The 14,145-nt window shown below is 34.8% G+C and overlaps 7 protein-coding genes across 7 annotated transcripts; 4 read left to right on the top strand and 3 right to left on the bottom strand. All coding sequences in view use genetic code 12, as the record gives it.

Annotated features, from left to right (window-relative positions):
- Positions 1-1,119: 1,119 nt before the first annotated feature.
- Positions 1,120-2,994, top strand: J8A68_006141 (SCF ubiquitin ligase complex subunit; the record flags this gene model as incomplete). The annotated part of the gene is made up of 1 exon (XM_049410281.1): positions 1,120-2,994. The coding sequence occupies one exon, from the start codon at positions 1,120-1,122 to the stop codon at positions 2,992-2,994; it is 1,875 nt and encodes a 624-aa protein (XP_049260578.1).
- Positions 2,995-3,465: 471 nt separating this feature from the next.
- ORM1 (sphingolipid homeostasis protein) lies at positions 3,466-4,188 on the top strand (the record flags this gene model as incomplete). The annotated part of the gene is made up of 1 exon (XM_049410282.1): positions 3,466-4,188. One exon carries the CDS (start codon positions 3,466-3,468, stop codon positions 4,186-4,188), a length of 723 nt encoding a protein of 240 aa, XP_049260579.1.
- Positions 4,189-4,826: 638 nt separating this feature from the next.
- Positions 4,827-6,236, top strand: SHM2 (glycine hydroxymethyltransferase; the record flags this gene model as incomplete). The annotated part of the gene is made up of 1 exon (XM_049410283.1): positions 4,827-6,236. One exon carries the CDS (start codon positions 4,827-4,829, stop codon positions 6,234-6,236), a length of 1,410 nt encoding a protein of 469 aa, XP_049260580.1.
- A 219-nt stretch (positions 6,237-6,455) lies between these two features.
- On the bottom strand, positions 6,456-6,788 carry J8A68_006144 (uncharacterized protein; the record flags this gene model as incomplete). The annotated part of the gene is made up of 1 exon (XM_049410284.1): positions 6,456-6,788. The coding sequence occupies one exon, from the start codon at positions 6,786-6,788 to the stop codon at positions 6,456-6,458; it is 333 nt and encodes a 110-aa protein (XP_049260581.1).
- A 681-nt stretch (positions 6,789-7,469) lies between these two features.
- On the bottom strand, positions 7,470-7,805 carry J8A68_006145 (uncharacterized protein; the record flags this gene model as incomplete). Its single annotated transcript, XM_049410285.1, has 1 exon — positions 7,470-7,805. One exon carries the CDS (start codon positions 7,803-7,805, stop codon positions 7,470-7,472), a length of 336 nt encoding a protein of 111 aa, XP_049260582.1.
- Positions 7,806-8,259: 454 nt separating this feature from the next.
- HGT10 (glucose-inactivated glycerol proton symporter) lies at positions 8,260-9,897 on the bottom strand (the record flags this gene model as incomplete). The annotated part of the gene is made up of 1 exon (XM_049410286.1): positions 8,260-9,897. The coding sequence occupies one exon, from the start codon at positions 9,895-9,897 to the stop codon at positions 8,260-8,262; it is 1,638 nt and encodes a 545-aa protein (XP_049260583.1).
- Positions 9,898-13,596: 3,699 nt separating this feature from the next.
- J8A68_006147 (uncharacterized protein) lies at positions 13,597-14,145 on the top strand (the record flags this gene model as incomplete). Its single annotated transcript, XM_049410287.1, has 1 exon — positions 13,597-14,145. A coding segment is annotated over one exon (549 nt), but the record flags the coding sequence as incomplete, so codon positions are not given.

Genomic DNA, 14,145 nt, shown 5'->3' on the forward strand with positions numbered 1-14,145 from the left:
TCACATGATTTACGTGTTGGATATCATGTGAGAATCATGTGATTATTTTTTGCAGAAATTTTTATATTCTTCTAATACACCAATTTTACCGCAATTAGTAAATTTTTTAAAGTTATAAAGATATATCATGATTGGTTTGATATTCACAACTAACCTGGAAGTAATATTTGGAGTATAAGTCCAATATTTTGTAAATTTTTTCGTTTTGATTTTTTATCAGATGATTGCAAAAATTTTACCCAAATTTGTTCAGAAATTTACTCAAACTTCAAAAAAACTCTTTATATGAGCAACATACTTAGAATTTGAAGTACCTACATGGGATATTCTTACAAAGGAAAGATGCAAAGCTTCTTCAAGGAAGAAATGACAGTATAGGGATTGAGTTAAGACTATACAAAACTAGAATAAAACTTCGGAAATATCTAGGAGAATCCAACCATAGCTATTTGTATTTTGTTTAAACTTAGAATTCAGAGAGTTCATAAGAATTAAACAATACATCCACTCGATATTCCAATAGCTTCTAGTGTAATGGAATAATGAAGAACGATTCTCCATTGCCCTTTCTGTTATACTCAGAAGCATTTCCTGGAAGAATTTCGTGGATCGATTTGCTTTTACGAAATCCAAATTTAGTTGACGATATTAGATATTTTTATATGACAAAATATTAATAACGAAGGAAACAAATAGGTATTCGTTTCTCATTAGCTCCAAGTTTTGACATGCAGAGAGGATATAACCCTTAGATAGAATACAATATAATTAGGACAACAATAAATTTCAAATCTGTAAGACCAGCAACATAAATTAAAATCAGATTCTCCAACTGAGAACATTGATGTTATGGAATTTCCTTGTAATGATGATTCATCATGCACAATCAGGTGATGTAAGTTAAAAATACAAAAGGCAAAAGGCTGCCTTGTCAACTAAACCCACACATTTCACATGTATGTAAATATTGTAATAGGGGGTGGCGATTTCGCGACCAACACAAAATTGGGATTTTTCAAACTGAACAAATCAGGGGAAATCAAAATTGATTCAATCTTTTCTTATCAATTGTATCATCAAAAGAAAGCAACACCCAGCCCCCCATCCTTCACTAACCAAATGAATCTTAGTATATTAGATCTTGGTGATGATATTTTAGTATCACAAATTCCAAAATATTTAACTCCTGAAGAAATCTTTAATTTTTCAATTATTAATAAATCAATATATCAATTATATTATCATTCACAACTTTCATCATTATTATTTCAAATTTTATATAATAAGAAATTCACAAATAATGAGAATAATTATACATTGAGTTTGAAGGATAAACTCAATTGGAAACAATTATTTGAATTACGTTGTAATCCAAAACAAAAGGTTTATACTTGGGGATCACCAAGTGGCGGAAGATTAGGTTATTTAATTAGTCGAGTTGATCAATATAGAACTAGGAGAATCAATGAAGGAGGTCACCATCAATGGTCAGTAAATATGCCTTGTAATATCCATGAATTCAATGATCATATAATTGTGGATATTGTAGCAAATGGTTACAGTTTTATTATATTGACCAATTCTGGGGAAATGTGGTTTACTGGAGTCGACTGGAAACAACCTCATCACACAACAGGAGCAACTCCAGGTCCAATCCATCAACAAGATTATAGACCCAATCCAGGAGCATTGGCATTGGAATCATTAAATAACCAGAATGGTAGAACTTTAGGTTCTCGAAGATCTTTAAGATTAGGTGGTATGAGAGGAGTCATGCCAATGCCATTTACTAGACATGATCCAAATGAAGAAGGAAATCAAGACGAAGAAGAAGAAACGACGACAGCAACGACTCCACCTCATGCACCCACTGGTTCCCCTGTCCCAGGCTCAAGAAGAAGATTGCAACCTACTGAATCTTCTGAAGATGAAGAAGTTCCAGAATTTTATCATCCTCCATCAAAGATAAAAGAAACCAATTTTCTTTCAAGATTATTCTTACCACCCAGAAATAATTGGAAATCAAGAAAGGTTATTTCCTTAAGTACTGGAAGAGAACATATAATTGCATTGGACAATTTCAACCATATATATTCCTGGGATACTGGATGTTGTACCAATATTGGGATTCGTATCAGATTTCCTGGAATCCCTGACGACTCATTTGTTGTCAAAATAGTTGCAGGATGGAATTTGTCATGTTGTTTAATTGTGGGAATAGGTTTAGTGGTTTGGTATTCGAGGGAACCTTTATCACAAGCACAATTTGAAAGGCATGAATTTGAATCTGATGCTAAATATATTGTTATACCGTTCACCAAGGATGATATCGTTGATTTCACCGTAGGTGCCGATTGTATAATTTATATTAAGAGATCAGATGGAAAATTATATCAATTTAAGTTTAATGCTCATGATTTTGCAACTAGAAACACCCCAATTAATCCAGATGAAATAACCAATTGTATTCAACCAATGAGCAATTTTAATAATTGGAAATCTAATATTGAACAACAAGGTGCAGAGAATGTGAGGTTTACCAAGTTGAACAGTTGTTACACAAATTTTGCTGTATTCACCAATCATGATCACGTTTTGATAGGTTCACGTAAACATTTGGTTCATTATGAAGAACAAAGACAAAACGGAGAAGACGAGGCAGAAGGAAGATCCCCAATAATCATGGATGAATTACAGGGGAAGAATATCAAAACTTTGGAAATTGGAGATTACCACTATTTGGCATTAACTAATGATGGTGATATTCTAAGCTGGGGTCGAGAATCAAGCGGATGCGGATGTTTAGGATTGGGATCGGAAGATGATGTGGTGAGGGACCACCCCGAGGAAGCCGTATTAGATGATTATCATAGTTTGCAAGCAATCAAACCATTGAAAGTGAAAAATCCTCCTTATCCTGGTAAATGGGTTTCAATTGCTGCTAGTGGATGGCATTCTGGTGGAATCTACGTTCCTATTGAAGATACCGTATAGAATATGGTGTGTGTGTATATAGATACAAATTATGACAATAAGTTTATACGAGCAGAAAATACAAAATGCCGAATTATACAAAAAAAATCAGAACAATTTAAACGAGATTTAAAAATTTTGTAACTCGTGATGAGAAGGGGAGGAGGGGAGAAAAGATAATATTGAAGTATCGGCACCTCTTTCTGCGTGTATACGAACTATGAATACAGATGCACTTGTTATTGTCTTTCTCTCCCTTACATTATTTACTTTTGTGATTGATGAATCATTTTTTTTTTACTCTAACATTATTTTTAATATCGTTTTTTTTTTCCGCTCTTTTTTTAACTGTGAAAGGAATTTGTTTTTCTAAAAAAAGAAACCACCTAACAACTCTTCTCTCTTTCTTTCTCTCTTTCTTCTACGTCTAGATCAACCCTCCTTTCCTATACATTTATATAATTCATACCATCCTTATATAATATATCAACAATGTCAAACTTATCGCCTAAATCCAATGGCAATGAGCCTCATTTAGCACCTGCAATCACCATTCAAACAACTTCAACAAATCCGATGGCAACAACAACTAGTCTGTTTGCTAACCACCAAAGACACCGCTCAATTAGTGATTCACATTCTCCTGGTCGTACAAGAAGTAACTCCAGTCCATTGACTCCGACTCCTTCCCATCAATCAGCTCATATTGCCACTAGACAAAGAAGATCTTCTTCAATTATTCAACATTTAGAACCCGACACTTTAGATACAAAAATTGATCAATCATTAAATCCAAATGTCAATGCAAATTGGGTTCATCAAAAGGGAGCATGGATCATACATATTGTGATAATAATGTTATTAAAAGTATTTTTTAATTTAACTGGTGTTTTAGATAATGATTGGAGATGGACTTTAACAAATTTAACTTATAATGTTGGATCATATATTATGTTCCATCAAGTGAAAGGAACGCCGTTTGAATTCAATTCCGGAGCTTATGATAATTTAACTATGTGGGAACAGATAGACAATGGGGATCAATATACTCCAAGTAAGAAATTCTTAATGTTGGTACCAATTGGTTTATTTTTAATTAGTACACATTATTCAAGTTATAATTTAAATTTATTTATCTTGAATGGTATTAGTTGTCTTTGTGTGGTTGTTCCAAAATTAGCAATTTCCCATAGATTAAGAGTGACTTTATATTAAACGTACATTCAAGAAGAAGAAGAACAAATTGCAAGAGAAGCAGAAAAAGAAAATTGTTGGAATCCTTTTCAATTGAAAGGAATTCATATAACGAAGGACGAAAGTAGTCTAAGGCAATGAGTTGGTGGTTCTGAATGTTCAAAAGGATGTTACTCTGAACGTGATCTTAAATGGAGATATCATCGTTAATTTTATTTCTAGATTGGCACGTGCTTGATTGTTAAAAGTAAATCCCCAATTGTATCATGGGTATTTTTTTTGTCCCCCTGTTTCCTTTTCATTTCCAATATTTGTTATTTTAGTAGTTTAGGTAGCTGAAAATATAAATACGTTTTATACATTTAGATTGTTTGTGAACTCTCTTTCTATTATGATCTTTAGATTTCTTTGATTACGTTATCACAGGCGTAATGATTACATAATCAACAAAAAAAAAAGAATAATAATCAGTTTATCGTAAAATTGTCTAATTTTGTGTTATAAATTTTTGACTCTGATTAATTTAACTCCTTTGCCTAGAAAATGAAAAATTTTTATAAACTGAAATTTTATAAATAGACTCATCGAGAACCAATTTTTTTTCCCCTTTCTTTGAATCCTTTCTTCTTTTCCTCAATTCATCAATTCATATTATCACAATGCCTTACGCTTTATCCGAATCACACAGACAATTAACTGAAGGTCACTTAAAGGACACTGATCCAGAAGTTGATTCTATTATCAAGGACGAAATTGATAGACAAAAACACTCAATTGTCTTAATTGCTTCTGAAAACTTCACCACCACTGCTGTTTTTGATGCTTTAGGAACTCCAATGTGTAACAAATACTCTGAAGGTTACCCAGGTGCTAGATACTATGGTGGTAATGAACACATTGATAGAATTGAAACTTTATGTCAAGAAAGAGCCTTAAAAGCCTTTGGTCTTACTCCAGATAAGTGGGGTGTTAATGTTCAAACCCTTTCCGGTTCCCCAGCTAACTTACAAGTTTACCAAGCTGTCATGAAGCCACACGAAAGATTAATGGGTTTAGATTTACCTCATGGTGGTCATTTATCTCACGGTTACCAAACTGATTCTAGAAAGATTTCTGCTGTTTCTACTTATTTCGAAACTATGCCATACCGTGTTGATTTAGAAACTGGTTTAATTGACTACGACATGTTGGAAAAGACCGCTGTTTTATTCAGACCAAAGGTCTTGGTTGCTGGTACTTCTGCTTACTGTAGATTAATTGACTACAAGAAAATGAGAGAAATTGCCGACAAAGTTGGTGCTTACCTTGTTGTCGACATGGCTCACATCTCCGGTTTAATTGCTGCAGGTGTCATCCCATCTCCATTCGAATATGCTGATATTGTTACCACCACCACCCACAAGTCATTAAGAGGTCCAAGAGGTGCCATGATCTTCTTCAGAAGAGGTGTCAGATCTGTTAACCCAAAGACTGGTCAAGAAGTTCTTTACGATTTAGAAAACCCAATTAACTTCTCCGTTTTCCCAGGTCACCAAGGTGGTCCACACAACCACACCATCACTGCTTTAGCTACTGCTTTGAAACAAGCTGCTACTCCAGAATTCAAGGAATACCAACAACAAGTCTTGAAGAACGCCAAGGTCTTAGAAAACGAATTCATCAACAAGGGTTACAAATTAGTTTCTAACGGTACCGATTCCCATATGGTTTTAGTTTCTCTTAAGGACAAACAAATTGATGGTGCTAGAGTTGAAGCTGTTTGTGAAAAGATTAACATTGCTTTAAACAAGAACTCTATCCCAGGTGACAAATCTGCTTTAGTTCCAGGTGGTGTCAGAATTGGTGCTCCAGCCATGACCACTAGAGGTATGGGTGAAGAAGACTTCAACAAGATTGTTTCTTACATTGACTTTGCTGTCAAATATGCCAAGGAAATCCAAGCTAACTTACCAAAGGATGCTAACAAATTGAAGGATTTCAAGGCCGCTGTTGCCAAGGGTGATGAAAAATTACAAGCTGTTAAGGAAGAAATCTCCGCTTGGGCTGGTTCTTACCCATTGGCTGTTTAAGTTTAGCCATCCTTTTCATATAAATGAGACTTACGTTCAACACTGTTATGGTTTTCACTTCTAGTTTAAGATGTCATTTCTAGAAAGAATTTCAACTCATCTTTCTTTGATTTATCATCAATTTTTCTACATTACTTTTTGTTTACGGTATAGTTTATTATAAATGTACTTTTGATTTATATTTATTCCTAGTATATGTATGTACCCTAGTATCTACTTCTAAATCAACTTTTCTTGTTTGAAAATTTCTTCTAATTTATCTTCACTTTCCCATTTCTTTAAATCAGCATCAGTACCAAAATTCTTACCATTGAAAAATAATTTTGGAACTCCCTTGCCAACAATTTCAATGAATGCCTTTTCCAATTCAGCAGCTTCTTCTTGATCTGGGATTTTGTCTAACTCGATGGTATGGACCTTATCAGAAACATCGAATCTTTCCCAAATTTTATTGGCATATTGACAATCTGGACACCAAGATTTGGCTAACATGAGATATGGATGAGTGTTGATGTAGTCCTCAGCTTTTTGGATATAGATTTGCGAGGCCATTTTGTTGTCTTAGTTTTTGATATAATTATCTTATTAATTGACTAAAGAAGTAGAAGAAGACACGGAACACCTTCAGCTTTTATACTGCTTCCAGTAGCTACAATATAAAGATAGAGAGCCGGGGTTAGCGGTCTTTGAAGACCGCTCAAGCATCACATTTGCCGCAAATGGATTTCGGAAAAATCAAATTTGGCATTAATGCGACAAAGATAACCCCAAATTGGGAAATGCTTGGAGCGGACGCGACAATAGCGGCCCTAAATTTAGTACGAATGTGGAAAGAAGTGGGTGACAAGCCGAAGAGTGAGCGGCAATGAGTCATTTCTGACGATATTGATCTTGACTTCTCTTCAGAATCAATCAAAAATCCGATTACAAGCCACCGATTTATTTCCATTTCCAGGCGATATCCGAAATAATCCATTAACGCCAGAGATTTAGAGGAAGAAGACTTCAAAGAAATTGCAAAGCTGGCACGTGAAAGACGAGGAGGTAAAATGATCGCCAGCCAAACTCTCATTGCAGACAGATTCCTCAATATATAAGATAATCGAGTTCAGTGCCCTGAAGGTTTAAGGTCTTTGCCCCAACTATTACACTCTTGTGAATACAGATTGTTTTAATTGTACATTTTTATTAATTATACTTATTTCTAATCTATATTTGTCCAAGTAACTATATTTAAATCAACTTTTCTTGTTTAAATATTTCTTCCAATTTATCTTCACTATCCCATCTCTTTAAATCAGCTTCAGTACCAAATCTTTTTCCATTAAAAAACAACGTTGGAACCCATTTTCTTCCTGCAATTTCTGTAAATGCCTTTTCCAATTCAGTTGCTTCCTTTTGATCTGGGAATTTGTCTAATTCAATAATATGAACTTTGTCAGCAACATGGAATCTATCCCAAATCCTATAGGTGTAGTGACAGTCTGGACACCATGATTTGGATAACATAAGGTATGGATGAGTGTTAATCAAATCCTGAGCTTTTTGGAGATATTTTTGAGAGGCCATAATTGTTTCAGTTGATGATTTAAGTTCAAGTAGGGAAGAAGAAGAAGAAGACTTCGATTTTTTTTTCTTGGACAGTTTTAGATCTGAAAATGGAGGAGGGGGGGGAATGTTTGATCCGCCACAATTTCATGATATACAATATTTAATTCTTTCAGGCAACAGCCACGATATGAGAGACAAAAGAGATCACAAGTTCCACTGAGAAGTCAATAATGACGTTTTGATATAAAATTTTGAAAATATCAATAACCAAAGGAGTCAATTTTTGTTTTTGCAACCAATAAAATTTCATAGTGGTTTCGCAATTTTCTCCGGATTGGTTTCCTTTTGGAGACATGCTTAGAATGTATTCATAAGAGAAGGGAGATCATATTGTTATCTTATAAAATTTAAATTAGATTATATGTACTTAACTATCAAAGCTATTGGAGTAAAAAAATAAAGAGTAAACTATTTAATCTTGTTGAGTTGTGGTTTCATGAATTTCATTTCCTTTATCAGTGGATGAAACCGAAGCTTTTTCTTTATGTTCCAAATCTTCCTTTTCAAATGCATTATCATATAATCCAAGTTTAAGACCTTCTTCTTCAATTTCTTGTAAGGATAAGTGTGGCATAGTAGCAGCAACTCTCCATGGTTGTCTCTTTTCGATATGTGCCTTTGCAAAGATGATATCAATTTCTTCCAATGATCTACCGGCAGTTTCTGGATAGAAGAAATAAATGATTGGAATGAAAGAAAAGTTCATAGCAGCAAAGAACAAGTAACAACCCCAACCAGATTTTTCAATGAATCTTGGAACAAACAAGACAACCGCAAAATTAGTAATCCAATTGGTACAGGTTGAAATAGCAGAAGAAACAGTTCTGGTTCTCAAAGGATTAATTTCAGGTGGATAAATCCATGGCAATGGTAAGATGGTAAAGGCAAAGAAGATGATAAAGATAAAGATACCAACAGCAGCTCCCTTTGCAGTCTCGGTATTCTTGTTAATCAAACAAGCAAAGGAGATTGTAAATGCAACACCTTGACCTGCAGCACCAATTAAGAACAACTTTCTTCTACCTAAGGAATCGACTAACCAGAACGAAGGAATAGTGGCAAGGGTATAAACGGTTGCAAAGACCCCACCTAAAATCAAAGACAATCTATAGTTACTATAATCAAAGATAGTTTGGTAGAATAACAAAGTTGAGTAATAAATAGCAGCATTACACCCAGTGAATTGTTGGAAAAATTGGGTAGAGGCACCAATCACCATCCTTTGGAAATGTTGAGTTTTACCACCAGAGCATAATTCTCTGAAGCCAACAGGAGATGTATGCCTATTAACTGCATCTGAGATAACAGTGATTTCTGCACAAACAGAATCATCATCTTCTGGGACACCATTTAATTTACCCATAACGTAATGAGCTTCTTGCTTTCTTCCACTAGCAACTAACCATCTTGGTGATTCAGGTAAATTAAGGACACCATAAATCAAGATGAAAGCAAAAACCATTTGAAATCCTACTGGAAATCTCCATTGGGCAGAATTATCAATATAAGAAAATCCAAAATCAAGCCAATAAGCAATAAGGGTACCAACTGCAATTGCACTACCTTCAAGCAAAATAAGTCTACCACGGTTTTCTGGACGAGACATTTCTGATTGCCAAACTGGAATAGTAGCGGTATTCATACCATTTCCAACACCAGTGATAACTCTACCAACAACGAATTGTCCCAAGGGCCAATATGGTCTAAATGGAGTAATTGAAATAACAACACCGAGAATGAAAATCATTGCACCAATAAGGATCACTGTTCTTCTTCCCAACTTGTCCCCAAAAAATAAAGCAAAGAGTGCACCAAAGAAACAACCTAATTCATATGAAGCAGTAACAGCACCTTGAACAGTACTATTTTCATGAGTAGCAGGGAATTCCCAGTTGAATTGTTGTCCAGCGACCAAACCGGACATCAAACCTTGATCATATCCGAATAACATGAAACCAATAACAGCAAAAGCTGTGACTCTGACTCTTAACTTTCTGTCTTCCCAACCACCAGTATTGGTCTTTGCCGTTAACCAAGCTAAAGCACCCATATTTGTTTTAATAATGTATAAGTCTAATAGGAAATTATCTAAAGTAAGGAGATCTTTATAAGATTGACTTCTTGTAGACTAAGGACAAGACTTATTTTGATACTCGGTTGAAGCGGATTCCTAGCTATATTTATATGCATTTCTTTTCAACTACTGGTTCATTTACTTGAGCCAGGTCTTATTGTCAATGTTCGTAGATATCACACAAAACAGGTGCTCATTTATTGTTGGTATGTACTTACAATGTAATCATACTTTGATTGCTTTTTCTGCAAAAGACGGCAAAATTAAAGTTCTTCAGGAACACAAAAAAAAATAAAATATTTTTTGCCCTGTATTTATTGATTAAAAATAATCGTGCATCCAGAAGAAGATCTTGGAGCAATTTTTCCGAGGGAAAAGCCGCGGCGTATGCTGTGTACGAAATGAATCATCAAGTATTATGTTACTTTGAACCGTAACTTAGCTTTTCCTTTCTTCTTAATTTCCATCGAGTACTAGATATGTAACAGCTATTATAAAAGAAAAATTCTTCTAAAGAATAGTGTTACAAAATTAGAGTATGGTGGAGGTTCATTCAACGACCGTTAAGTTAGAAAAACCTTCTTATTGTTTCCTGGTTTTAAACCAACCCTTTGTTCTGCCCCCCACTTTAGAAAAAATTAAAGTTTCAAGTTTGTGGACTCAACTTGGAACCCCATGTGATACCGCATTGTATGAGAGAGTGGGGATGGATGTATTGAGTACATTAGGATCAATGAAAATCTCTATTGGTGGATGGTAAACCACATTCCTCTTTGACAATTAACCACTTTGAAGGAACAAAGAGAGAGCTAACAATTAAGGTTACGACAAATATACTTCTCCTTCTAGATGTGGAACAATGAATTCTACACCTGCTGCATAATGACATCAGTATGACTTATAAAGTTTGATTTATAAACTCTTAGTAAGCGAAAGATTTAAGTCAGTGATAGGGTAGTTGAAGTTACATAGGCGGTCGTTGCATTGGTGTTTATTACAAATGATCATTAAGAATGGTCAAACGGCTTATGCAAGACATGAGATGCGAGATTACTTCGGTCTTGAAATTCCGGAAAAGCACCGTACCATTGTTTTCCTGTAATGCTGCATATACCGAGGTAGTTGCCAAGGTTCTTTGTGATTGTTTTCTTGCGACTTCAGCTTTAACCGGTTACAAAGATGAATAATTTACCAGTTATAATGGAAGCTCTCGCTTGAAATTGCGCAATATCTTTGTTGCACAAAAATGCTGCAATTTTTTATGACGTAACCGACATCGGGAGGGGAGCAACCAAGAGGTTTTCTGTTTTTTTCCAAGTAAATGGCCATATAAAGAGATGGATACGAGAGACTAAAGGATATACGGTGTTCAGATTCTTATTCAGTTTGATAAATAGTACCCCTTCGTATATTCTTGTATTTGTTGCATTATCTTCGTTGAGCACCTTGGATCCAGAAAGCGAACTATTGCTCTCTCGCTTAGTTTACCCTCTACTCCTCAGACATTGCGATTTGTTGGTTTTTGCAGCCTGCCTAAAGCTTGCTTTATCATATTTGTTGTTGAATCCCCTCTATTGGTTCAAGTATCAAACAGTAAGCAAGCACCCAACAAATGCAGTCTCGTAAACATACGGCTAATCTTGACAGAAGGTTGGGATACATGGATTAGAAAGATAGGGATAACAATCTATGAATTGATCTTTCGTCAATTTGATAATGGAGGGGGGAATGGCGGGGCAGCAACTATTCTTGTAAGAAAAACGTACTTATATAAATAAATAATATTTGGTACATAGGCTAGTGTAACCGATTTATTAAAAAAATAATCGGTAAAACTTGAACCGAGTCTCAAGAGAAACAAAATCTCTCTTACAAAATGAATGCAAAAAAAAAGACTCGGATATCTAACGGATTCCAAAAACTTCGCATTAAACAATGAATAATAATAATAAGCAACATACACACTCGAATATATTTGTACGCCCATGGGGAAATGCATATCCATTGTTCGTTGATGTTAAGAAATAATGATCGTTTATCTTGAAATTTGCTTGCCCGCCTTTCTTTTCCCTGCCCACAAACGAAACGAGTGGTTTGCATCCCCCCTACCTCGGTCTCTCAGAAATTTCTATCAACTCATGCGATTTTTTGAACACATTCGGGATTCTACATATTCCTCCCCCCCAGGAAACAAGTAAGAATGAATAGAGAAAACTGAAGAACCATCGATTTGAGAAACCAACGCTTTAGACCTTCAAAATATAGTTTTTGCAACTGGGTTTCGTTGCTAATCAAACGTTTAAAAAATATGCCATGGATGAACGGAACCTTTCAACGGTTTTCAACGACATGTACAATGGAGTTTTCTGAGGTGACCATTTTTCTTAATTTGACTTTAATGCTACTTACATTTATAGTTAGATCTAGTACCACGTTGGAGAGATCACAGCTGTGTAAGGAAAACTTTATTTGCAAAGAACCCCCAAATAGGATATCTTTATCTCAACTAAGTTTAAAATTAGCTACTAATAAGTGGCATCAAATTCCTTCGCCAACGTGGATCAGAGTGGCACATGGGCATTGCTAATAGATACCAGAAAAAGGTTTGCAAGGTTCCAAGTTAGGTGAATAAATGTACAATGCTAAAGAAACGAGAAACTGCTACTGATCAATGAATCTGAAGCTACCAATCCAAGCTTTTATGAATTCCATAGAAATCTTACCGATGTGTATATTTTTCACATTTTATGTAGCTTGTGGTGAGTGATCTGAGCAGCGATTTAGACATTTCATTAGGTCTCATCTCGAGTTTATTTTCGGAAGGGAATATGGCTGGAAACAACAAATGCACCAAGCTTTCGGCACCAGTACCCTACCCAAAGCATGAAGATGGTTTACGAAAAAGTGCACAAACATATTTGGTTTTGTGATTTCATGAACAAAGAAATAATATTTCTATTATTTTACTAAGCCAATGAGAGAATGTCTTGGATGCCAAGAGATATTTTCATTACAAATTACAATTGAGATCCTTTTTTGAATAATATTAGGCAACACATTCGCTACGAAAAGAACATGAAAAAATGAATTCAAGATGAATTGTTTGTTTATTTGTTTGTGTTTTAGTTGAAAAGAAATCTCTCCTTTCGCGTCTCTCGTTCAAGTTTCCAATCTGGAGAAATTTTCCTCATGTGAGGTTTTGAAAAATACGCATCAAAAATTCTTCTCGTTTCTGTTTGATGACCAAAGAAAAAAATTTAAAAGGGTCCCTTTTTTAAGCTTATATGCATTCATGAGTTAAATGATGTTGATTTGTACAACATATATGTATTGTATTACCTTCCCATATGTTTCTAACTCCCCACCAGGGCTTTTCGATGACAATTATCCGTAAAGAACATTCCACCATCCCCTAAGCCAATTTTTCCGAATAATAAATTTATCGCCTATTGTTTTATTTTTTAATTTACGCGTCTAGTCGCGTGAATAGAAATATCTACGATTCTTTTTAAATTTGGGAAACTTGAAAAGATCACCTTGAAAGATTTCACTTGAATCTTGTTGTATTTATATAGACCTACAAATTTCCTTAGATTTCAGAAAACAAGAAAATGAAAAGAATTCCAATTCTAAACCAAAGACAATCAATTTCTTCAAATATATATTGCATCCACAATGAAAGTTTCTCTCATACCGTGGTTTTTCATTCTTTCCACGCTTTTTTCCTTCGGACTTTCAGCATCATGTTCCAATTCTGATCTAGTATCACAGAATGTCTTTTTCGGATATTGGAAAGGAACGAAAACAACAGCTAACCAAAAAGCCGCCATTACTGCAATTAATTATTTCAAGACACAATTGAAGAATAATCCAAGCCGCGAATCATTCAGTTATTCAAGTGGTAATATTGTCGGATATATGTGGGTTGGCAGTATGATCCAAAATAGTGGGTTTGCTAATAGTGATGCTATGAAGGTGATATACGATGAAGTTAATGATAATGGTATTCCCAATGCTGTTTATATCGAATATGTTGTTGCTGGTGATCCAACAAAAGGATTTGGTGTTGTTTTAGATACTGGTGGATCCAAAAATTATGGAAATATGCAAAGGGCAGTTAGATTATGGTCTCAAGGTAAACCATTCAATACATATCAAGGTAGTAAGACTTATAAGGGTAAATCATTATGTTATCTCGCATGGGGAAACAGAAAAACCATCACT

Source organism: Hemisphaericaspora subhashii (genome assembly GCF_019202705.1).
Source record: "Hemisphaericaspora subhashii strain CBS 10753 chromosome Unknown scaffold183, whole genome shotgun sequence".
Classification (NCBI taxonomy): Eukaryota; Fungi; Ascomycota; class Pichiomycetes; order Serinales; family Debaryomycetaceae; genus Hemisphaericaspora; species Hemisphaericaspora subhashii.